This window comes from Thunnus maccoyii, chromosome 2 (genome assembly GCF_910596095.1).
Source record: "Thunnus maccoyii chromosome 2, fThuMac1.1, whole genome shotgun sequence".
In the NCBI taxonomy this organism is placed as follows: domain Eukaryota; kingdom Metazoa; phylum Chordata; class Actinopteri; order Scombriformes; family Scombridae; genus Thunnus; species Thunnus maccoyii.
In genome coordinates this window covers 37,464,326-37,490,831 of record NC_056534.1, presented here as the reverse complement: position 1 = coordinate 37,490,831, position 26,506 = coordinate 37,464,326, and the positions used below count along the sequence as shown (strand labels likewise).

Below are 26,506 nucleotides of genomic sequence, written 5' to 3'. Positions count from 1 at the left end.
GTAGATATTAATGGTCAACATTTCATGTGTTGTATATTTAGCTTGCAGTTAGTTTGCTGTTATTGTACAGCAACACATTGATGATGTTTTATTTCTAAGATCTTTCTAATAAGATTAATATCCAGTCTTCCCTTGTACCAATAAGTAAATAATTCACTTTGTGTGTAGTTGCTAAATACATCAGTGAGAAGCGGCGCTGTATTAGCGGACATATCTGCAGCTTTGTGTGACCCGATGATAACACCCATTTGTTAGACATGAGTTGTCATTCTCATATTTCAGATGCTGAAGGAGGCAAAAGACTACAGCTCCATCCCAAAAGTTCAGAAGTTCTAAAATGAGTGTTATCGGGGTCTAAGATGCCACAGCTTTGATCTAGAAGGCCTGATGATCCACATCAGCTTGGTTTACAGTCTGCTGTACCAGCCTCAACCACTCAGGAGCCATTGTAGGCACAGATCAGCAGGAGGCATGACATTGCATGAAAATGTATTACTGACTCCACTGCTGTGCAAGAGCTGGTTGTTAAGTCATACATACAAAATATGAATATTGTTCATCTAGTTAATCTATTTGGCATGACGGCACTTCTGGTCAAACTGTCAGTGCTGCTCTCTGAAAACAGAAAGTAACAAAGTATTTCAAAACATTACAAACCACATCTGTGTGTTATTAATGTTTCCAAACAGTAACTTTTCTTTTTTTTCTCTTGGCATGTAAGGATTTAATATTTGGATTCTTTGAGGGTCTAGTAAAAATAGTTAATGGTACATAGGTGTAACAAACAAACAAACAATTCACTGTAGTCACTTTATTGTAAAAGAAACAATAGCACAAGAAGCATTACATAGCAAATAAAATGTACATAAGTAACCTATTTACAGTATAAAGCACCTCAAACTAAAACGGAAGCTACGTCCTCGTACAGATGAAACTGCTTTCTGTGACACTCTGGATATCAGATGCTCCAAAAACAGCAATTTGGGATGACAAGTATGTGACCTGGACCAAGACTTCACACTTCCATGTAAATACTGTCTGTTATCCACCGCTGTGTCTGGCAGGTCAGCTATCACCTGGGTGTCATTCCTGATCCTCTGTGCAACACTCCCTCCTGGAATATGTGAGCCAGCAGCGTTAGAACTGTCTCTAGTCATCGGTTGTGAATGAAGTACTCTATTGGTATCAGCATCACTTTAAAGGTACTGGTAGTGGTACTAGTATTGTAATGTTTTGAATAATATCCAGCAGATTAGAAGTGGTTTGTATGTGCTACTTTTTACTCTATTTAGGAGAGATAAAGTTATTGTAGTGTTGTGGTTTATACATCATTGTTTATTGTTGAGGTCGTATCTATTTAGTATTGCTGGAGCTTTCCAAAAAAGGGTGAAATTGGGCAGTAGATAGATAATAATGCTGTGTTTATATGTTTTATTTTTCTTATTGAGCTGAAGGAGCACTGATAATATTGTTTCTATACTTTATTGAATTTGTTGAAGTTGTGTGAGTGACCGGTGAACACTGTTGCATCAACTTCGGGGGGGCAGTTCGTTACTGAAGGCTCTGACTGAAGATACGCTACTGCAAGTTCACATTGAAGCTTCTGTGATGCCGCAGTAGTTAGACTGTCCTAAATCCACAGCCAGCCTTCATGTCTAACTGTTGGTAATTATGATACATGTTTTCATTCTTGGTTTGCCTTCAGCTTGAGAATTTGCTTGCCAGCATTGATGCTGCTCCTTTAGTAACACTAGCAGACGTTTGCTAACTTCCTAAAGCTACATTACTGTTCTGTTCTGGGTACATAAAGCAGCCTTCCTGAACTTGAAAATATGCATTTGGTATACATTTGGACAACTGTGTTGCCTTACAATAACAGCAAACTAACAGCAAGCTAAATACACAACACATTAAATGTTTACCATTGATATCTACAGCATCCTCAAGTACATTTAAAGCCACCTGGGTCGCAGGAGAGCCGGCATTATTGTCCATAAAAAAATTCAGGACCTGCATGAGGATGAACCATAGACTGTATAAAACGCAATGGAACCATCTGCCCTCTGATTGGACAGACTGACTCTATGTTTGACCAATCGGATTCAGTTGTAAAAACAGGGTCAAAATTCATACTCATAACTTGTAGTTTGTAGCTTGTAAGTGTCACATACACAGGAAAGATTTTGTATTTTTGTCTCTCATTTAACTTCACTGTCGCACAGTTAGGAAAATTGTGTGGTCATCTCTCAGACTTTGTGAAACCTCACTGTTGAAAATATTCCTGCACAAATACATAAAGTATTTCTACAGCTACAAAACATTTTACACATGTGCAAAATATTTCTACAGCTGCAAAACATTTTACACATGTGCAAAATATTTCTACAGCTGCAAAACTTTATTACACATTCACAACCCGTTTCACAAGCTCAAAATATTAACGACCCTTATTTGCTTCCATATTTTTCACTGTTCTTGATGTTTTCTAGACCAAAACATGAATCATTTAATTGAACAAAAAAAGGTAAAGTAATGGTTAGTTAGTTGCAGTGTTGATGTCTTTCTACCATGACAAATAATGACAAGGTCAAAAGAAAAAGGATTAAAAAGTTAAAGGATAGGTTAATATTTTTTTGCAGAGTAAACTAACTAAACATATCTAAACATATCCTTTAAGCTGCAAAGAGTTCATGGGTGTTTAAAAGTTCCATGACAACCAAGACAGTCGTAAAGTGGTAAAATAATATTTCACAAGTGATGAACTTTGATGCCTATTGTCTGTAGATCGCACTGAAAGCATGATGAGTCACTGTGAAGACATGATCTGTAAACCATAAACTACAGTGCCACACTTCACTACCACACAATTCACGCTTCAGCTCACTTAATCAAGCTGCTGAGAATCACAGCATGCAGGAACTGAATTGAAACCTGTCAGACTTCAGAACAACAGAAACTGAACAGAAAGATGGCAGGAAGAATCCGCCCCCGCTGATTTCCCTACTCAAATTTAAATACTGCATCAGGACAACCAGGCCTGAAGGCACAGTCCCACAAATATGTCAGACTCAAGTCAGCACACAAACTGCCGATATCATCACTAACCCCTTAAGGCAACCATCCTGCCAGCCAAGACTTAGTCACCCTGATGCAATCACATTGTTTCTGGTTAATACTGGTGACACGCTTGACTGACACCCACAGTGAGAGGGAAATAGAAAAAAGAAAAAGGGAAATGATTGCCAGAGCATTATGACATTCGGTATACAATTTAGACTATACACCTTTGAAAGTTTCCACTGTTTGATCTTTATCTGGCCCTTTGACAACTTTCAGCTCTGTATTCTAATCAAATCCATCTAAAAACTGCAAAACATGATAGAAATCTTTTTGTGGCCTTTGAGGTGTGTTGCAAGGTGGGCGAGTCTGAGTATTACTGAGGTATGTTCCTAAACTTTGTCTCTGTGCATGCCAGAACATGACTACACTGCAGTTCAGACTGAAAAAGTGGAAGCTCTGCCCGAGGAATACAGAACACAAGAAAAAAATAAATCAGGATAAAAGCAGGTGTGCATTTGTTTGTAGGAGAAAGAAAAGGAGACACCTAATGTACCTCTCATCCTAAAAAACTACAATGACTTCCAGCTTAGCACTTTAACACTTGTTTTAGTGTGCAGTATTCAAAAGGCACTCCAGTTCATGATGTTACTGATCTACAGAGTTATAAGGTGTGTGTTAGGTATAACTACATATCTTTAGGTATGCATCTTCTTGTAAAAATCAAATCCTGGGTTGCCCATGTTTGACGGGAAATGTTTGATTGTTGACACGAGGTAGTAAAAACAGGAAACAGAGAAGCTAAATTAAAATTCTAGTGAAGCCATTCATTTCTACAGAATGCTCAGGAAAGATAAAGAAAGATCGATGTGTCACCCATCAGCGCTGACATCAATGCACTGGACACATTAGTCATCCAAACAGCATTGTAAAGACAGTTTTATCTTCTCTCTCGTGGTAAATTATAAAATATTGACTTGACTTTGATCTGGTTCATAATCACATGTATGAATTCAGTCTTTTCTCCGTTTGACTGAACATATAAACAGAGAGAAGAACACTCATTATACTGCTACTGAAAGGCTTTTTCTCTCTCCACTTATTTGGTGGCTGAAAGGGGGCAACATGAGCCACTGAACTGTGGGAAACAGTTCTTCATGCTGTATAAACCTGTCCAACAGGATACAGCGCTGGTAAAAAAAAAAACCTCTTGCCTTGTGCTCTGAAGAATCCACAAAATATCCAGTAAATAAAACACCAGTCTGAATGAAAAATGCTGATCCATGATAATTTGTAGGTCATGTTTTATTTTTGTGAAAGAGTTGAGCCCTTATCTCATCCACAGAGTACCGACGATGACAAACTTCACATGTGTCCTCCCTTGTAAAACAGCTACTGAACATAGAAATCCAGTGTTGTAAAAAATAAATGTGAGATATTTACAGGTCACTTGATAACATACAAAAATATCTATTTAAAAAAAAGGTATCTTTCTGAAAATGCATAGAAAACATTTTCAAAAAAAAGTGCAACACAGATTAACATTTTAGTTATGTTAGTGTTTGGTTATCCTTTTGTGTTCAGCTATGGTTTTGGTTAGAGTTTCCCTTTTGTTCTATTTTGTATGAAATATTCCCCCTAATGCCATTGATTAATCCTCTGTTAATATTCCATTTCTCCATGCAAGTCACACTTCCATGCTGCACTGTTAAAAGACAAGTCAATGACTGTCCTTCGCTCCGCAAACTCACCCATTATTCAACCTGCTGCGTACGTCTGATGGCAGCAGATTCAGCAGGCTGTCCTCTACTATCAACCCATTGAGAGACAGCAGGGGACAGTCCCCTATCTCCTCAGGTAAAGACTCCAGACGGTTCCCTTTAATCTCCAGGCGGACCAGCTGAGCCAGGTTGGCCACTCTGGAGCTAAGATACGACAAGCAGTTGTTTCCGAGAGCCAGCGTCTTTAGCCTTTTACAGGAGAACAGCTCCTCTGGTAGTGTCTCTAAAGAGTTGAACGCAACGGAGAAGAACTGGAGGCTCTGCAGGATGCCCACCTCAGGAGGGAGTGTGGTGAGCTGGTTGTGGGAGACATCGAGGTGCCTGAGCTTGGTGCAGTAGAACAGTCGAGAGGGAAGCTTTCGTAGCTTGTTCCAGCTGATGTCCAGAGTCTCCAGGGTATGGAGTTTACTGATATGATCAGGAATGTACGTGATTTTGTTGTGCCACAGTCGTAGTGTCACCAGACGCCGGCAGTGCTGTAGACTAAGAATCTCCTCCACAGTGGTAAGTTTGTTATCTTTAAGGTCCAACTCCTGCAGATTGTTCAGGCTGAAGACAGCACTCGGGATGCGCTCCAAACCACAGCCCACTAACTCCAGTGAGACTAGGTTGGTTAACTTCTTCAGGCTGCTGAAAGCTTGGAGCTTGCTGCCTTCGTTATGGATGCACAAACGCTGCAGCTGCGACGCAACATCTGCTACAGAGGGTGGGATCTTTGTGAGGTTGGAGCGGAGAGTGAGGACTCTCAGAGCTTTAAGCTCTCGAAGGGAGTCCAGAGTGGCGTTCCGGGACACTTCAATGGATAATGGACCATTCAGATGTAACTCTTCTAGCCCATGCAGGCTGTACATCCACAAAGGCACCTCTTCTAAACTTTCAAAAGCTAGACAAAGGACCTTTAAATGTTCCTTGAGATGGTTCAGGGCAGGCAGCTGGAGCTTTGCAGGGCAGTAAATCAGTGATAACTCCTGAAGAGAGTCTAGCTTCGCCACACTGGGTGAGATGGTGACATTTTTAACTTGCTCCAATTTGAGTGATTGCACCTCAGGAATCTCAAAGATTGTGTCCGGAAGCCCCGGCAACATTAACAGGTGGAGCTCCAACCGGTCATTTGTATTCTTGGCCAGACGGGTACGCAGCTTTTTGGCGGTCCACTCATAGTTGAGGTTGAGCTGATGGAGACGGCTCTCGCTGACCTCAGAGAGAAAGACGGCAAATCTTTTAGAGTAGAGAGCATCATATTGGTCCACGAGGTACAGGAGGAACGCAAAGTCATTTTTCACATCCGGTATGTCGTTAATCCCCGTCTCCAGTCTGACTTGCTCGAAGGAGTACTCCTTCAGAGGTCGATGGAACAGCCAGTAGAGGGTGTAGATGCACAGAAGTCCATACACTCCCACAAAGCAGATATAGCAGTAGGCAAGCTTGGAGAAAAGATGGGCTTTGTTGTGGTTGCAGCAATAGATATCAAAACCAGTCAGTTCAGGAGGAACCAAACAGCGCACCACTATCTCGATGTTTGGAACCAGCGCTGCGGTGTAGATAATGATTAAAACAAACTTGAAGACTTTAAGTGATGTTTGTTGCACATACATGCGATACAAGAGGTCCGCCTCCTCTACATGAGTTCTGAACTTTTTCACCTTTTCAAACAGAGCCTTGGCTTGCTCGCCTTCCTTTTTATCCAAGACGGAGGCGGCCGACTGAGGCTCTGGACTTTTCTTTTCTGGATTAGACTTTACAGAGGAGGACCGAAGAAGCCCTACAGTCTCCTCCTCCTCTGCTCGTCGCTCTGTGGAGTCTTTTGACATGGTATCCCTCCTCCAACTAACTAATTTCTCCTCTCCTCTTTCCTCAGAAACTTCACTCAAGGCCCTCGTGGTCCAAGGTGAATCAAAGCACTTCCCAAGAATGGTGACAAAGAGTTCAATTTTAGAGGATGTCCCGGGGAACTTGAACCAAAAGCTGCTTGCTACCATGAAGATCATAGTGTGGATCACGACAAGGTAGGGGAAGTACTTTGCATACCAGTGCACAAATCTCTCGTAGCAGTAGTGGTTGACAAACACGTACTGGTGGATGTCCAGATTGTTCTTGCGGCCAAACACCTCCCGCACAATGGGGCTCACAGGTTTGACCAGCATGTGCTCCCACGTCTCGTTCTCCCCGTAAGTCCGGATGTGGCTGCAGTCGATTACCTCGGGTGTTGGGCTGGTGAAGGGACTGGGCAGGCAAGCAATCTTGTCCTGGGTGAGCTGTGGAAAATTAAAGAATGAGTGAATTAGTGGGGAACGATGGCACAAACTATGACCAATTAAAAGAGCAGTTAATTGTTTAATTCAAATGATAGTATGTATAAGTGGACAACAATAAAACCGGCAGAGCCAAACCAACAATGAACTCATCCTACTTCCAAGTATTGTGCATGTATACAAAGCCTGATATATATCGTATTCCTCTGTGCTGTAGACATCCATTGTTGTCCAAAATCGATTAAAAACATGTCAGTGAGCTACACCACTGCACTGGGTGACAAATTCCTTTGCCCTGAAGATTACAGTTATGGTCCAAAGTCTAATAACGGCGATCACATTTACAGTCTCAAGAGAGCAGTTCCTTGTAAGGCAGACGGCACTGTGCATGCGCAGGAACGCAGTTTCTTTTAGATTTTCGTTAGCTTATAGTGCTACATATCACAACCTCTTGACTTTGTATTTGTCTTAAGAGTCTTTGGAGCTGTTTCTGAACAAAGAATGTGATCAAACTCTTTGGGATTTATCCCGTTTGTGTGTGTGTGTGTGTGTGTGTGTGTGTGTGTGTGTGTGTGTGTGTCTATGCTGGGCGTGGCGACCTGTTTTCCCTCTCCTACTCTTCAACCAGTACACCTGCAGCTGATCAGCTAATCAACTCAACAAGCCACAGCAGCATAAAACCTCCGCTCATCCATCAAGACTCTGCTAGATCAGAGTTCAGTCTCCAGTCTGCCTCAGTTGCCAGCCACGAACAGCTTCATCTTCATCACCTGTCTCTGATTTGGCACCTCAACTCATCACCTGCCCTGCCCTGCTCTGCTGAAAACCTCATTCTCCAACCTGTTTCTACACCACTGAAGCCTCTCTGCCTCGCTCCAATAGTCCTGCAGTTCGGGCATAATGTTCTAACAATGTTATCACTAAACATTATAAGAAGGTTGTCACCAAACATTTTTAGGATGTTTTTAGAGAACATTATCCTAAAATGATCCAGGAACCAAAAAAAAAAAACCTTCCCGCTGAGAATGTTTCAGGGAACATCAGGTCATAATGTTCTAACAATGTTATCAATAAACATTTTAAGAAGGTTGTCACCAAACATTTTTAGAACGTTTTTAGAGAACGTTATCCTATAATATTCTGAGAACGTCTCGCTGAAAACATTTGAAGGAATGATGACTTTATAATATTATCAGCTCTACAGGGAGCATCTCTCAGCTCGTTGTTGATACCTGCCGGCTTCAAGTGGCGGACAGACAAAGTGAGCGACCAGCTGCTGCTCACAGTGGAGCATTTAGAAGCTGAAGAGCCAAATGTAAATACATATAAATTGATCATATGTCAATGTTGTGTTTACGGTTTGTTCTGCTGCCACCAGGAAACTAAAACAATTAAGTTATGCAGCTTAATTAACAAAACAACAACTAACAAGTAATTTACAGCCTCTCTCTCTGTGGGTTGTTTAAGGAATGTCTTTTTTTTGATTAATTGGTTAAGTTATCTCACCCCAACCTCTGTTGTGTGTTTATTGTAAGCAACAGATTAACAGAAACCTGTTGTGCCTGTAAACTGTGTGGTTTAGACAGCAGGTGCATTGTCTTCTCTCACGTTTACTCTGTGCTGTTTGTTTGCGGTCATGCAAACATGTATGTTTCACTAATTTGTACTAACTAATTTGTACTTGCACCTTTCCTACCGTCAACAGAGACACAGCGTGTTCATGAAACAAGGAAACAACTGCTGATTTACATTTAAATTCATTTGCTTGTCTGCTGTGCTATTTGAATGTGACACAGAAATGGTAATAAGGTGGTGAGAGACACATTAAGCAGCAGGTTAGTCAGCTGAATCTGCATTAAGTGGGTCAGGAGACACAAGTTAGTCCAGTTACACTGTCTGTGTTTTCACCGACTTGGAGGTCAGATAACGCAGGAATTTCTGTGACATGGTAACAAAATACTCTATTATTCTGACATGCCACAGTAGATACAAATGGTGCAATTTTTTTTTTTTTTTCTCTCCTCAGGTTGGTTAGGTTAGAAATGATTATTTTGCTAAATCTGTGTCCACCCCACAGGCTAACAATTAAGGATTTAAGAGCTCATGATCATAATAAAGTGGCTGGTTTGTAGGCGCCCCTCACCTGCAAGGTGCACCCAAAGACTCCAATCATAAGCATGGCAACACACAGGTACTCTGAGAAAACATCCCACCATGGTTTCAGGACCCGATACTGTGAGGTCTGCTCTATGCCGAGGTTTCTGAATTCACCCACTGGGATCATCCTGGCGGCTGCTCCACACTGACGAAAGAAAAGAGTGAATGTGAGCAAGAGGAGAAGACTGAGGCTAAAATAGGCTTTCAGCACAGTGCGATCTCAGGAGAACATCTTGTCAAAAAGTTTTAAAGTTATATGACACAAAAAGACACATGATGTAGCAACAGAATGTATCGCAGGAAGTGTATATTTGGGTTCATTAGTGAATGAATGGATGAACAACCTCTTCCTGTACTGAAGGTGGATGCAAAGTGGAGAAACTTGTTTGGCAACAATGTCTGACAACAGAGTGACTCTGTTTCAGGAATGGCTTGAGATCATTTTTGTCTTTACATTTAGTAGAATAGAAATATATATATATATATATAAACTCAACCCCTTTAATAATACTACTACATTCACAATACACAATTAGCTTATTTAATTTCTAATGTGAATTGTTGAAAAGTGACATTTAACAGATAAACAAATAGACAAATTGCAGCAGGAAAGTCTCAGTGTATTTTTAAACACTGTTTCTTTGTGATAAATAGAGACGTTTCAGCATCAAATGAATAAAAGTGCAGGATTTTATATTATTGGGAAATCACAAACCTGTGGAGTCACATTTCCAAAGCCTACAATCCTCTGACTCAGTTTCAGTTTGTCCCTTAAAGTTTCAGTTTTATGCAGCAGAGTAAAAACAATCAGTTGGATTCAGCGTTTTCCAGGTGAGTTTCACTTACCTGCGACCGAAGAGGATCCACTGGTGTCCGGTGGGACTCGAGAGTCTTTTTTCATGTTAAAAGACAGCACACCGGTGTCAAGCTGACAGGAAACAGCATATCCAGGCAGGACTTTCAAAATAAAAACATCCTCAATGAGAAAGCTTATAAATCAACTTTACAAAAGAAAGAAAGAGAAACGAGGTTCCTGCAGGATTAAAGGCCTCTGCAGGAAATTAATACATTTGAATTATTTAACTTTTCATAGTTAGAAAGGTCACTGTATCTTTCATTTCTTAATTCATTATTTCATTTTGCTCACAATTTGTTACTCTATATAAAAAGAAAATATGCTTAAAATAAGTTTAGATAGAAGACAGTTGCATAAAGATAAAACAGGTGAAATGTATGACTTATATATCATGTAGCTGACTGTTGATTTATAGTCATTTATTTATGATGTAATTGAATTATTTTTTCCCGCTTGTGTAAATGTGCATTTGTGTCTTGTGTTCTGTGGTTTTATATTGACCATATTTATATATATGTTGCTGTAAAACTGATGCAAACTCATAACATTCATTAATGAAAAATATGTGTGCGGATGATTATTTCTCTGATTATATCCAAATGTAAGTTTTAAAAAATGAACCACAGTCCACATGAGATGAGTGAAGAGGAAAGTCGTAAAGTGTCTCTCTGTGGGACATCACCAGCCGCCCTGCATAGAAAATTCAATGTAATCATCCTTCTTCATTCTAAAATTTCTCTTTGTTCCTTCTCCATTCATCTTCTTATTTATCCAGTTAGTTATTTTTATTTATTTACTTGTTGTTGTCATTATTATCATGATTTTATTTGTTATTTATTTACAGATTGTTCTTCTACACTTACATACACACTAACAGGAATCCATCAGATTCTTTCTCCTCTGCTGTCGCTCCTAAATACATGTTTTGTCTTGTTGCTTGAATCCTGTGATGTCATCCACTGTATTACGTTCTGTCTTGTCTTTGTACTGGATGAAATGTGCTCTATAAATACATTTGACTTGACTTGTTTTGTATCATCTCACTTAAAAAAAAGAACCACAGTCCAAGTTAAAGCTGTTGAGGACACATATTGTATATATTCAGGTTAGGAGACGATGCATCTAATAAGGCAACTTGTAAGTGATTCTCCACTTCTCTCACTTCTCTCATTATGTAACACTATGCTACTGTAATACATGGTGTAGGTGGGTAATGGTTGGGGTGACCTCTATTGTTGGACTGGTGAATTAAAGCTGATAACATTAAAAGACTTTTTTTTTTATGAAAGTGTACAAATGTACAGCGTCCATCTGAAGAGTATGAAATGTGGGGAACAGCTGTTACTACAGCTCAGCAGCGCTCACCTGAAAGCAACACTGTGGCCTTTCTGTTTGGCAGGATGATGCCCTTAAGCCTCCATAATCAGGGAAGTTTTCCTCCTGGATAATATAATAATGGTCTATTACAACCACCTGCCAGCTTCACTGAGGAAATGAGATGTGTTGGCAGATTTCATGGGTGGTCCATTAAACACGTGGCATTACTAACCATGTTTGTTTGGACTAAATGACCAGCAAAATTAAAACTGAAGAAAACGTTAACTTGAGTTGTTCTAATGTAATATGATGACAGTAAACAGGTAGAGGTTATGTTCAGTAGAAAAGGGTTTTAGCTCCCTCCAGTGGCCACTGCTGCTTAAAAAAAAACCACTATAAAGTGTAGAAAATATATAAAGAATGAAAATAACAAGAACTAACAAATGAAAATCATTACATGACTGCAGCGGTACAATAAACATATATTTTACTTTACAATGTATTATTGTACAGGGTGTTTTTGCTGGAAAAAACATTTACAAAGCAGACTTTTAAATAATCTAATTTCCATTCCAACTACTGACAGACAGGAAAAAAAAATCCCTTTCGAAGTGAAGCAAATTTTTTACAGACATCCAAAATTAGCATTAACAAGCATTCCTACTTAGTTACAATGCATGCTAGTTATTCAAAAACACAACACCAGAGTCCAATTCAATACAAAGCTGATGTCAGTTTAGAGGAACAAGAAAACCAAAGGATCTGAACAAATAAATAAAAAAGTGAGCTCTTAAATTCTGTACAAGATTTCTTAGAATATCAATGTACAAAAACATCACTTAAAAACCTTTTGTAGCTTAAATTGCTGTTACAAATACACTTCTTTAAGCAATTTTTGTCATTAGCATACACAAACACGGTCACTTCTGTTTCTGAGGTCTGGTGGATGTGAAAACCAAAAGTCAACTGTAGGTGGAGGTTCTCCATTGTGTAATTAGTAATTAGTGTTTTTATAAAACACATTCAGTGAGATGTTTGAATCCGAGTTAAAAAAAAAAAAAAAAAAAAAAATGCTACAGTATTCTGTTTCCTCTAAACACAGTCACAACCTGTTTCTTCATTCTCTTGGCACCACACGCTCGTTCTAGTGGACCGGACTCTCTGACAGCCGCACAGGAGGCAACGCTCAACATGCCAAAACATTTCCCACAAAAAACATCCACATTTTATGAACCTACCAGTGGCTTCGGACACAACATCTGTTATTATGCAGGTCCTGCTTCTCTTGAACCTAAACTTACATTTGAGACACTGGACCTCATGCAAGAACCGCTCGTATGAAGATATTTGTTCTTAAGTTGAGGAGAATTTGTTTTCTGACACTAATTCTTAACGTATGAACAAAACTAAAGAGGTTCAGACCTGTCGTACAAGTCATGTACATATAGTCTGCCTTGTTTGAAGAATTATGAAGGAATTTGGAAAAACTAAAATAATAAATAAATGAAACAAAACAGTGTTCTGTAATATTCAGTGTGATTTGCATGATAGTTTAATTTACTGAGAGGTTTTATTTCATTTGTCTTCTCTAATGGTTGAATATTCTCCTACACCAGCCGCTGCCCTCCCTTATAAAACCAGACAGTGTGACATCATTTACTGTGTAAAATAGATATATATTCTCATTTTAGTCATTTTATGAATAACTCCATTTCAAACCATTCCTTCTTTATTCCTGTCCGGGCCTGATTCTGCAATGACACAGCGTTAACAGCTGCTCTATTTTTTTTCCTAATAGAACTATAAACCCTAAATTAATCATGTGATCATTAAGCGCTGAGGTGTGAATGAACATGTAGCTTTATATGGATATTATATATCTGGATGCTATGATGGAATCTCAGGAGCGAACACCTCTTCATGAACAGGTGGCGTTCATCAGGATGAAACCAGCCATTTACAATGAATCCGATTTGAAACACGTGTGAATAAACCTCACGGATATAAGAAAGAGAGATTTAGGATAAGAGTATAAATATGTTCTTGCATGAGGCTCAGTGTCGTCAGTAAATTGAATCTTGTGGCTGATTCGGTTCATGTCAACAACACAGTGACAGTCTGAGCCTTTCCAACACATGACAGTAATGCACACAGGCATTTTAATGGCACTTTGAACTCTACTGCCTACACTGACAAATGCTACTTTTTTTTTTTTTTTTTTAAACATAATGAGATAATTTGAAATTTTTTTTCTCCCCTCAGATTTCACTTTTGCATGGGTTGCTCTTTACATATAAATAAAGAGCCCTGGATGACTCTTTGAGCCAATAAAAAGGACCTTTTTAGCAGGCAGCCCTTTTCTCCCATAGGTCAGATCTGGGAGACGACGGTCCGACTTTGAATGTCAGACCTGAACCCACAGATGGACTGAGGTCTGTTGGATATGGAGGAACGTAACTAGTCACATAAAAATTAATCAAATTCCACTGACAGACAGATCTGGGGGTCAAACTTGATTCAGGTAGTCCAATGTTGATACTCAACTAAAATTACTTTTTTGCCGCCTTTATAGTCGAGTATCAATGCAGGATTCGCAAATTAAAGTTTTAAAAATGTTTTTTTTTATCTCTACAATCAGTGAGGCAGCACTTTTATGTTTCAGCTCTCGTCTGTCTCGACTCAGTCAGCGTCTTTCTTTTGATTTGGGAAGACGGAGGTGAGTTGAGGTGTGCGCCTGTGTATGTGTAAAGTGGGAGGGTCCGGCGGCGAGCCTCATGTGCCTTTACCGAAAGGCCCGCTGTGCCGCTGATTGTGGTGACAGCCGAATCCGGAGTTGCCTGACTGATTGGCAGGTGACGCCGCACCGCCGCTCTCCCTCTCAGACTTCTGACACTGAGGCAGTTCTTTCTGGCAGGGCTCCATGGTAACGGCCACGCCGACGCCGCTCCGCCCGGATGTCATGTGCGTCACCTCCGACCATGTGTCTTTTTCTGGGTCGTAACACTCCACGCTGTCCAGGAACGTCTCGCCGTCGTAACCTCCTGCAGACATAACGATGATGTTTTATTCTATGAATAAAGTCTCGTTTATTTATGAATTACATTAGTAACAGCATCAATTAACCATTAACATTATTAGTTATTAGTCTGCTTCTTACATCAGTGATCTGAAAACAAAAGAAGTGACAGCGAACAGTAAAAGTCAGGCTGTAGTCTGCTCCTCACCCAGCACATAGATGCGTCCATGTAATGCAGTGACTCCCAGAGCACTGCGCCGGTGCCTCATGGAGGCAGCAAAGCTCCACGTATCAGTTTCCACGTCGTAGCGCTCCACCGTGTTCAGCTGGTTGGTGCCGTCGTAGCCGCCCATCACAAAGATTTGATTCCCCAGAGCGCACACACCTGCAAGGAGGTCAAAGGTTTAGTTTATTCAAATGTCATTGGAACAACAGTGGAATAGACTGTAAACATGCTGTAAATCACAGTTGGCTGAATTCTAGGTGTGTTAATCTCTGCAGCTACAGCAGCCGGCAGTCATTTACATAGATATTCTAGAGGTGAAAAATACACACGATACTTATACAGAATAGTCAAACATTAACTTCTGTACTGAACCCTTTACATAAATACTTCCATAATGAAAGCAGCAGTGGCTTATATTTAATTATGACCCAGTAAGAGATGAATATTGCTTCATATTGTGTGCATATTAGGATCAATACAGTTTTTTTCTTGCCGGCTGGTTTTAAGATTTTGTAGTTTTGTAGTAAGACATGCAACAAGGCTTTCTGGCTGGAATCACATTGGTGACATTGCATTTATATGACGTGTCTAAACCACTCGGCTACCATGGCGCCCTTCCTGTCTGGTTTAAATCCCCCTTTTGATCTCACTAACACAAACCGGAGGGGCCTACTGAAGCAGATAAGAAGCCTTTCATATTTTGAAAACATGGATGGAAACTTGCAGGGCCGATTCTGCAGTGCCTGACTTCCAGAGACGTATGTTTCTCATTAGCTTTCTATTTCTTTCTCACCAGCTCCGGAGCGCACGGTGTTCATGGAGGCCATGGTCTTCCACTCGTCCCTCTCTGGGTTGTAGCACTCGCAGGAGCTGAGCCGATTGGCCCCGTCGAACCCCCCCACGGCGTAAAGCAGCCGGTTGATGACTGCTACACCCACACCGATACGCCGCGTCAACATGGGGGCTACCAGCTGCCACTGGTCCCTTTCTGGATCATACCTATGGAGCAGGAACATTTGATTAAAGTCGGTGGTTGTCACAGCTACGCCTGAGGTCGGCCCGGTGAACGCTGCAGGCGGACCGCTGCTTGTTGAGTCATGGAGCTGCCAGCTGTTTCATTTCACCTACAAGTGATGAGCTTCACACTACAGCACACACAGTCTGACTGCTGCACTGATCAGTCACATCTTTTCTCTGAGTCATTACTCGGCCACTCAGACACCTGAGGCATGTTCCTTCTTCACAGCCACTGAGGTTTGCCTGGTTAACATTTGACATATGTCACTGCTCTCTTCCTGCCTCATCTGACGACTGAAGCAAATGTTTCAACAGAATTAAAATCATTTACATGATTCAGTGTATTATAGACAAGCTGACAGGTTAAGGATTGTGCCGGAGGTCTCTGTCTGGGTTGGAAATATATGAAACACTTGGTGGTGGGATGTTTTGATGGTCTGGCTTCCTAACATCGTCCAGCCGCTTTTTGTTCATTAAAATTGATGTGGTTGCTGGCTCACGGTCCGGCCCAACTGCTGAAAGGAAGCTATTCTACAGCTGTGAGTTCTAAAGTGTGTGAAGGACGGTGGGTAGTTAACTCAAGGTTACAGAGTGTTTCTCTTCACGCTCACACTGAGAAAAACAATGACAACTGACTCCATTTTTAGCTATGACATCATTTACCGTTTAGTTTTCAATCACACAAAAAATATTTCACTGGAGATTCAAACTTCCTCACTGCTGAGCTGCGTGAACTAAGAATAGATCGCAGGAAGTAGAACAAAAGGCTATAAAATCAATCAATTTCCAGGAAGTTACCCGATTCCTGATTTCAGAGGAATCATTGACTAAATCCAGTAAACAGACCAGTGAATAAACCTGTATTACAAATGAGCTCGGCTGGACTTTAGTCACATATCGTTTCCCTGCTTTGTTTTTGAAGTCAAACCACAGAAACACAAACATACTGACAGATAAATCATCTTCAACCTGTTGCTGGTTAAAGGATGAGGTCAGTGTTACATGTTTTTATTATTAAAAAGGATAAATGAGGATAAATTCATCGTTGGTTTAGGTTGATAATACTTTCACCATTCACTTACCTTTCCACACTATTATGATGAATACACCCATGTGATCCCCCGACTGCATATATCATGCCGTCGATGACGCCGACTCCGATTCGGTTCCTGGGCACGCTCATCGGCGCGCACGGCAGCCAGCAGTTGTTCATGGGATTGTAGCAGTCCAACGCGTTCGAGTCCATGTTGCCATCAGGTGCGTTGTTTCTTCCACCGACAGCGTAGAAAAGCCCGCTGATGACGCAGGCTGCCAGGCCGCTGCGGGGTACCTGCAGGTCCGCTAGTCTCAGCCAGGCTCCCGAACAGGGATTATACGCCTCCAGGTAGCTGAGGGACTGACGGAAATAGCCCCCCGCTGTGTAGATGAGCTGTGGCACCTTGGGGGTTCGGCAAGAATAGACTTTGGTGGGTTTGTGGAGGGTGAGGTCCTGGAAGATCTGGGCAAGGTAGTCTTTACACTGCGGGTCCCAGTCCAGAGACTGGAGCTGAGCCTGCAGGAAGTTGGGGGTCAGGGAATGGCAGCGGACGGCCTGGAGTAAGGCCTGGACGTACGGTCGCCGGTTCTCTCGGTCGTAGCGCACCCAGGCCACGCACGCCTGGAAGACTTCAGACTCGCAGCGCACGTTGAGCTCATCGCGGCTGATGAGGGTCACCAGCTGGCAGTGGGACAAGTTAAAGAACTCCTCCTGGGTCGCCACCTGGGAACAGAAGGGATGAAAACTTTTAATAACCATTTTTATAATACAAGTCTGGAGCTCTAGACTGAAAATAAAAGAGGAATCTAAACAAAAGTGTCAAAAAGTCATGAATGGCTATAATGTTGATTATATAGAGTCTAGAATTCAGAAAGTACGGCTGCAACCAGTTCATTCAAGACAAAACGACATCTTCAGTCTGCTTCATCTGATTGATATTCACTTCCAGAGTTCACAACTGCATAAGATGAAGCATCAGACACTTGTAAGTGAGAAACTGCCAATCAATTTTCTGTTCTGTCGACTGATCACTTCAGCATCAGCTGGCTGTCAAGCCAGTGACTAGAAACCGCTTCAATAAAACCAAAAAGAAAATCATGCTTCTGTGGGACACTTTGGTCAAATATAAAGAACATTTGGGAGACAATACAGTGGAGAGATAAGGATTATTTAGACTGAACTGCAAGGACATTTGACTTCCTGGCATTTCTAAATCTCTGGAGAGGCAGTACGCAATCAAATATTGTACTATTTGTATATTATTATTTTTTTGAGAAATACAAAAAAAAACCTTTTTTCACGTGTGCTTTGACATGAACTCAAAAAAAAGCAGATATCAGAACTGCTGAACACGACAGACTCAGTAAGCTGTCTAACCTGTCTGTGTCATCTTATCAGCTCACAATATCAAGTGTCCTTTCATTTCTTTTATGCTGCAAGTGTACTGCCATCTCTCTTGCAGTCAGGTATGCTCCGACCGCAGATAAACCAACACACACTACTCACTGTGACTCATGACGTGACTAACTTCCCTCAGAAGGCAGCGAGTGAGTCTGAAGCGAAAGATTCAGCCAACAGAAACCACAATGGAACAAGTGAAACAGCATTTGCTTACACTGCCAAACACTTACACGAGTCCCAGGTGCAAAAAAAATTTATATATATATGTGTATATAAATATAAATCTCTCTTTTTCAGTCATGAGCCATGTAGATAAATTTATAACATGTCAGTGTGTTTGTTTTTAGATTATAATCACCAAACCAGTCATCTTTAAACAAACCTCCACTCAGTCTCTTTCTGCTTCTTTCCATTAATTCAAATTTAAAGTACAGAGTACAATTTCAAGTACTGTACTTCTCTACACATGTCAACCCACATCTTGCCCTTTTGCGCCGTCCTCTGTCTGAGTCACAGTGAGTCAAAGCTCACTGTATGTGTGTTGTTGTTAAGATATTGGTCATGTTTCCTCTTGTGTAACCAATAAATAAATAAATAAATTCATGTCTCCGCGGCTGATGACACAGTAGCAAATCACCACTAAATGGTACCATAAAAATTTATTTGCCACAATTAAACTGGAGGAAGAAGCAGCAGCTCTTCAGGTGCGCCTGGCAAAGCCTGCAAGACGCCACCTTTGTTCAGGCATATTTCTGACATCAGTCCTTTGAATATGTGGCATTTTATGACAGTAGAGCTTTCATTTGAAATGCTATTCAGTTTCACCTGGCTGAAGTTCATGTAGATGTATTCCCGGGCCTTCTGGTGGAGCTCCGTGCAGCCGATCTGCTCGGCAAAGTTGGCGATGCCGATGGCGTTACTGGGGTCGAGCTGCTGGACCAGGAAATCACAGCAGGCCTTGACGACGCTGTCTATCTGGTACATGACTGCGCCGTTCATCACGTGAATCACACACTTCTCCCCCACAGAGATGCTGGCTGTGTAGGCAAACTCTATCAGTCTGTCCATTACCTGAACGGGGGGGGGGGAGAAGGAAAACATGAGGATGGGAGGATGGGAACACATAGACGAGAAAGTTGATGGGAAACGGCCAAAAAAGCAGGCAGAAAAGATTGTGGCTATTTGTGTGCCTATTCATTTCTCCCAGGAAGAGAGGCACAGATCGGCATCTCTAAAACAAACAAGTGGTTGATACTTTGTCCGTTTGTGTATTCATGTGAGCTTAGTAAACAGGCGAAGTAAAAGAGGTCAAACTGAATGTTCTTGGCCAAGTTTTGTTGTACTTTTCAGTGTGTACACTTCTACTGCAGTCATTTACAAAAAAACAAATCCTTAAAGGATTTCATACAGAATTTCACATGAAACTAGTGACTGATGGCCGTTTTTGTAATTACATTTTTATATCTCGTTAATGGAGGGCAAAGAAAATGTGGCCACAGATTCTAAGATTATGTCATCAGTCTGTACATACATGTAACATCTGTCTGTATCTGTACATTAATTACTGCATATTACTGACATAATTGACAATTTTATTATGATAATACATTCAGAGCCATTGGAAGCCTCCATCTGTGATAATTGAGATGTTTTTACCTAGAAGCCACTTTCTCTGGTTGTTAAGACCACGTTGCCGTGGCAATAACAGAAAAACTTGAACATCAGCAGCAGTTTTGGTTTTCTTTCAGTTACACACTAAACAATCATGTTTGTGTTGGAAAGCAGAATATTGTTTTATTGTAGATTTTTACATTGTTCACATTAAACGAATAAAGGACCAGGATGTCTCAACATAAAAGTAATGATGTTGTATTGGTATAAAGACCTTTAGAGCAGCCGTGACTGTGATTAGACCCTAAATCATGTTTAAAGCAGACATTTGACGGCTGACTCACCCTTGGGTGGATCCCCTCGATGGGCACCAACTCCATGCCGCACTCCTTCAGGCCGTTGGTGAACATGGCCCTGAAGACCGGGGAGGAAGAGGCCAGCACCACCTTGTGAGCCACAAAGTCCACCGCCTCCAGGTCTTTGTAGCGCACGCGCAGCGTCACGTCGCAGAGCTGCCGCTCCAAACGCAGCTCGTTCATGATGGCGAAGGCGGCTGCCGTGTGGCTCTCTAGCGTGTAGCTGAAGACGCGGTGGCCGTTGCGCGTGGACGGAGTCACCAGCGCTTTGCATTCTGTCAGGCACTCTGTCATTTCCTACCCTTTCTCCTCCTCCTTGGTCTCTTTCTCAAGAACAGCGGGCGGCGTTATGGGGCATCCTTGCACCATGCGCGGGCATGAGTAAAATAAAAGAAGAGTTTTCAAGCTGAGGAACCTGGCGGACAGCTTCACAGAAAATCTCCAGGCTGATCTTTGAAGAGTTCAAATCTGATTTATGTGGACATGAGGATTTCCTTGCTCTGTTCAGTACTTGAGTCCAGCCGTACCGCTCGTTACGGCATTACTAGAGACTTCTTCTGTGCGAGCTGTCAGTCATGACTGGCTGCTCCGTCACATGTTGCAGTTCCATCATGATCAAAATATCTTGAGTTGAGAAGTTCTCTGGGTTCGTCCGAGGTTTAACTTTGCAGCGGAGAGTGAAAGAATGTTTCTATGACAGTAAGAGCTGAGCAGGTACAACAAGACTCAAATAAATCACTTTTAGTTCAACTGTCTGTGGTGTCAAAGCTGTTATCTTTCCACTCTCGGGGGATGTCAATCAACTCTGTCAAAGACAAAAAGTCTGTTGCAATATGCGTCTCTTTTTTTTGAGGTTTTTGACAACAAATTACTCAAACGTCTTCAATAAAACAATTCATCAGGATTCAAAAAATGAAAAAATAAAGATGAACTTAAATGCTTATGAGATTCACCAGCGGGTCGGGTGCAGCCTTTCCTATTGATTACTCAAGAAAATGACAGAAATGTCAAATGTACTGGTTCATTTGTACTGATGTAATAACTAAAAGCTCCTTCCAGCGGGCTGCACTTCTGCTGAGAGCTGCAGACTCAGATACTGTCGATGAGGCAGTGGAAGGTTTGTTGAGGAAAAAAAAAAAAAAAAAAAAAGAGGGTCGAGTGCCAAAAGTGTCATAAGCATAACGTGGAGCTCTTGGGAACGGAGGAGGAGGGTTTGGAGGGTAGGGTTAGGTAGCTTTCTCCGGAGACCCTTTCCTCGAGATCGCCCAGTTAAGGAATTTGTTTGCACCGCTGTGTTTACTAGGAAACTGTTGGCTCAGCTGAGAACTGGAAATAAAGAGAGGGAGAGAGAGAGAGAGGGAGAGAGAGACAGTGAGCACGTATGTAGCAGCTGAAACAATTAATAATATTCAGTTTATAATCCTTCCACTGTTTAAACCAGTGATCATGTCTAAACATCTAAGATAAGATCGGATTAGCCTTTATTTGTCTCCCTTAGGAGAAATCTGTCTTCGAGAGAACACAGGTGATGAAGCAGCACACACACACACACACACACACACACAATATATCCATATACAATCACAAAACATCTATGCACTCATCTGCTAAATGCTGACAAACACATCGTCTTATGTAACATGTGGCTCTCCATCAGTGTCTTCGTATTAACTTACACAGCAAAAGTTTATCTACGCAAAGACACGCTGTGTTGGTTTTATCATCATGCCTCTCACAACCATGGTGTTCTTCCTGGTGCAGTTCACTAAGGTCATGGCTTCCTACTTTTCATGATGAGTACGCTGCTTTTCACCGATCGTTAAAAAAAAAAAACCAAAACAGTTCCTCTCATCTTCGGCTCAGAGGTGTCTCTGATAACAATAAGATTCAATCTCTTCCTCTTGAACGAGTGAAAACAAGCTTAAACTTGTTACTTCCACATCTGGACCTAAAAGTAGAATATTAGCAAAAACGGACGAGTATGGGTGTGTGTGTGTGTGTGTGTGTGTGGGAGTGATGTCCGTTTTGAAGGACGCTGGAGTGACTTAAATTAGGCTTGAATTTAGCTGGCCAGCATGACTGAGTGTTTTTTACTGTGTCCTGTGACCAATCCAGCTGGGGGGGGCAGGAACAAAGGGAATGGTTTGTGCAACACCAGGCCAACAATACCCGAGCACACTCACAGTGATTCTTACGAACAACAGACACATGCAAACACATGTACACAAGTCATGTAACAATTTCACAAAAAACAAACATCTTCGGTTCAGCATCGAGGGCTGTTTTCATTTTAAAAACTCAAATCCACTGCAGTGGCTGATAAAATAAGCAGGAGCTTTGCAGACCAGCATGGAAATTAATACTTCTTTTGGGAATAAGTGGGCTCAGGTCCATGGAGAAGAACACTTTGCACTGTTGCACACCATTAAAACGACCTCGAGGCTCGCTGCAGAAATAATGCCTCCCCTTTTCAGTCAGTTGAACTTCTCCTTTACAGTTTATGAATCGGCTGTGATAGCGACACATTCAGCAGTGGCTAATTATCTGTCCGCTGTTCTCCGATCGGGAAGAGTCAGAGTTACTCAGCAACAATGCAGCTGTGAGCGTTCACAGTTATATAACAAAGCACACATAAGTTGTGCACACACACACACACACACACACACACACACACAGGCGCAGTAATCATTACCTGAAGTGGTGATAAGAGGACGCAGTGCACTGGCCAGTTTATAAGCCTCACTGCTTCCCATTCTGCAATAAGGTTACTGTGTCCAACTCACAGATGAAGCGAAACAAAACACTAAATGATGTCTGGGCATTCCCCCCCCCTTCCCCCCCCTCTTTTTTTTTTTTTTTTTTTTTTACCAGATGGTGACACGTCAGTGGCTATCATAGAGCTTGTCATGAGCACAGTCAGCCAGCAGTTAAGTCCACCATAATATGAAACACACTGCGATTCTGATTTACCGCTGTGCTTTCCTCCCTCCAGGTTTCTGGGTAAAATAGTTTCACAGGAGAACATATTGCTCAACTCGCTCGCTCGCTCTGCGAGGCAGACACAAACCGCTTGCTGACAAACAGGCTCTCAGTATCCACCGAATCTAAGTTTGTACCTGATTCATGGCTCTGATGTTTCCTGCAACAAATAAATACAGTGACAGTTTCCGCCAGGTATGACATTTAAAAGATAATTCAGCCTTGAAACAGCTTCAAGAGCATTTTCAGCACATGCTGACACATGGCAAGATATTTATTGCCTGATAAAACCTGATAGGAGCTGAAATGATGGTGATTAATGGCGATTAATTAACTGATTAACTGAACATTTGTCTTTCCTGATAACCTGTCATCATTTGAATCATTTTACAAGCCGAAATGCCCCAAATCTGTTGGTTTTGCCTCCTCAAATGTGAAGATTTATTGCATTGCTTTGTCTGATATGGCAATAAATTAACTTTCTTTGAGTTTTGGACTAGAGACATCACCTTAGGCATTATTTTCTGACATTTCATGAATGATTAATTGACAAAATCGAGAAAGCTGATTCATCCATAATGAATAACACAGTGACATCAGTGGGTACAGTGACACTTATGAACCAAACACACATCCTTATACACTCTGTGAGAAAGTGATCTCACAGAGTGTGAAAAGATTAAAGCATTAGTCTCCGTAACAACTTCAGTGACCCCTGGTAGACCCTGCACCCCAGTTTGGGAACCACAGTCCAGGCCTGCAATCTTTGGATGCCATTCAGCGCGGATTGCCCAATAACTCGGGAGATTCAAACTTTAAAGTTGAGCAGCTTTATGGAGAGTTTCATCTGGCAGGAGACATAAAAGGATACAAGGATACAAAAGCGGCAAAAGAGGACGAAACGAGAGTGAAACAAATGTGTTTAACGTGTTTCACGGAGCAGTTTGGCAACGAGCTTTCCTCAGTGACTCATCCTGAACTCTCCAACGAGCAAACAGTAGAACTGGATGTACCAAAACATGACCCAGAAGTGAAGCCAGTCCTTACATAAACCCAGCTGGGACTGGATTTCCGCACAATCTAACCAACATTGAGAGTTTCTATCCACACACACACACACACACACACACACACACACACACACACACACACAAAGCACGCACCGTTTCCCCCTCCAGTCTAACGTTCATCATTTCTGCGCTTGTTTTGATAAAAATAATCCGGGGCACGCACGGAAAATAAGGGCAACACAGGTGAAGCAGGCTCGACTGAAGCCTCTGTTTGGTTTTTGCGACAACAGACTCAACGTGCCCATGACTAACAGCCGGAGACACCGCAAATAACAAGTTAAACGTTTCGGAAATTGAGCTGACAGCAGAACAGGCTCCTAATAATAACGTTAGACAGTAGCGTAACGGCTGTGAGCCGAGCCGAGCACAAAAATGCTAACAAAGCGGCAGCCAAACATATTCCTACCGGCTCCTCCTCGCTTTAAAATGCAACAACACAACAGCTCATCCTGAACAATATTGAAACCTTAAATCTGTAGTTAATAAAAGAAACTCACGTAGTCTAGTTCAATTCCTCCATCGCGGTGTGCCGATCTGTGCGCCACATATAGGAAGGAGGGGGGAAAGCTGTAACTCACCGTGACTAAGCATTGTACCGGCCTCCTCTCGCCTTCACAATAAGAGTCCGCCTCCACAGCCTCCATTCACGAGTAACGGAGGCGAAACGTGTCCCGAGGGACAAGGCTTTTATTGAGAAGGAGACCTCCGCGTGAAGGAAAAAGCAAGGCCAACTGTTGGCAGGCTGCCAGAAACTGAAGCTTTACGTCAATCAAATAATGCAGAGGTTCTCAAACTGGGGTACGGGGACCCCCAGGGGGTCTTTGAAGGGGTTCCCGGGGTCCCCAGCAAAAAGGGGGAATAATTTATTTTCACCATAATTCCGTCCATAAGTAACACAATGACAGAATGTATGACTTTTACTCATGGGTTTCATACACTTTCTGTAATAAAACATCTAAAAGCAAAAAAATCTTATCAGATGGGGGTCTGTGGTCTAATTTGTGTCAGTTTAGTGAGAAAGTAAGAAGCTTTATTTATATAGCACCTTTCAAGAGCAGAGATGTGACAAAGTGCTTCACGGAGGAGATAAAGCAAGTGTCCACAGATCTTAAATTTAAAGGGAGAGAGTTCCAATGTTTAGGAGCCACAACCTCAAAAGCACAGTTTTAAGCCTTGTTTTAGGAACAACCAGCAAACCCTGATCAGAAGATTTTAGAGACCTGCTGGTGACACAGGGCTGCAGTAGATCTCTAATGTAGACAGGTGCCTGACCATGCAGAGCTCTATCGGTGATCACAAGAACTTTGAATTGGATTCTGAATTTGATGGGGAGTCAGTGAGGAGCAATCAGAATCGGTGTCACATGAGGCTTTTTGGAGGACCTGGTTAAGAGTTTAGCAGCAGCATTTTGGACCACTTGTAAACAATCCAGGGATGTTTTGCTGAGGCAGGTGAAAAGGGAGTTACAGTAGTCAAGACAGGGCAATATAAAAGCATGAATTAACATTTTCATATCTGCTTGTGGGCCTCAGCTTTGTAATGTTTCTCAGCTGGAAAAAACAAGAGCGAATCAGACACTTGACATATTGATCCAGAGTCAGAGCCTGGTCTAAAGTGACACCTAGATTTCTTATGGATGATTTAACCAACGATTTAAGAGACCCAAGAGGTCAAGGGGTCCTTGACATGAAAACATTTGAGAACACATAGTAACAAGTTGAGAAGGATATTCTAATAGGAAAAGTAAAAGTAAATCACAGTTAGAAGCAGAAATTGTGCAATGCAAATTCACTAAAATCACTAAAAAGCAGTTCATTTTGACATTGTGGAGGTACATTACTTAATATAAAGGCTATCGTTAATGATGTTTAATAAAAAAACATATGTGTTGCTTAAGAGAATTAGGCACACAGTAAAATGTCCTCATACCCACAATCGCTTCCTCATTTATATGTGTACGTCACCTTTCTTGTTTCCTTCCCTAAAAAAATCCATGCTTGTGAATGTCTCCTACAGTACAGCTGCTTGACAGAAATATACTCAAGGCAGATGCTGGTGCAGTAAGTTTTTCTTCCTCTTGGATAAGTCAGGTCAATACAATACAGTATAAATACTGTAATCTCTATTCTAGCTTACATCCACAAGGTGGCAGCAAAGGACAGCTGTGAGGTTGCAGATGCAAAGATCCTGCTCAAAAATACATTACGTGTTGTTGAACAATAATGATAATAATACATTTTATTTATAAGCGCATTACAAGACACCCAAAGACATTTTACAAACCCAATACCAATATCAAATACACAATGAGATAAAACAACAGCAACAACAATGAAATATATATATATATACAGATAGAATAATACATTCATAA

General features: G+C 41.5%; 2 protein-coding genes across 7 annotated transcripts; both read right to left on the bottom strand.

Moving 5' to 3' along the window:
* Nucleotides 1-4,344: 4,344 nt before the first annotated feature.
* On the bottom strand, nucleotides 4,345-10,805 carry si:zfos-323e3.4 (volume-regulated anion channel subunit LRRC8C). Of its 6 annotated transcripts, XM_042431540.1 has the most exons (3): nucleotides 10,094-10,805; nucleotides 9,234-9,392; nucleotides 4,345-7,093 (listed from the first exon to the last, which is right to left on the bottom strand). In XM_042431540.1, exons 2-3 carry the CDS (start codon nucleotides 9,372-9,374, stop codon nucleotides 4,805-4,807), a joined length of 2,430 nt encoding a protein of 809 aa, XP_042287474.1. In that variant the 5' UTR covers nucleotides 9,375-9,392; nucleotides 10,094-10,805; the 3' UTR covers nucleotides 4,345-4,804. The 6 variants fall into 6 exon arrangements, with proteins under 6 accessions (XP_042287474.1, XP_042287467.1, XP_042287498.1 ...); XM_042431533.1 differs by having other exon boundaries at nucleotides 9,234-10,805; XM_042431564.1 differs by having other exon boundaries at nucleotides 9,304-10,805.
* A 1,100-nt stretch (nucleotides 10,806-11,905) lies between these two features.
* keap1b (kelch-like ECH-associated protein 1b) lies at nucleotides 11,906-24,714 on the bottom strand. Its single transcript, XM_042394257.1, has 7 exons — nucleotides 24,630-24,714; nucleotides 20,072-21,409; nucleotides 18,942-19,187; nucleotides 16,762-17,438; nucleotides 15,456-15,661; nucleotides 14,645-14,821; nucleotides 11,906-14,461 (listed from the first exon to the last, which is right to left on the bottom strand). Exons 2-7 carry the CDS (start codon nucleotides 20,375-20,377, stop codon nucleotides 14,193-14,195), a joined length of 1,881 nt encoding a protein of 626 aa, XP_042250191.1. The 5' UTR covers nucleotides 20,378-21,409; nucleotides 24,630-24,714; the 3' UTR covers nucleotides 11,906-14,192.
* Nucleotides 24,715-26,506: the final 1,792 nt, after the last annotated feature.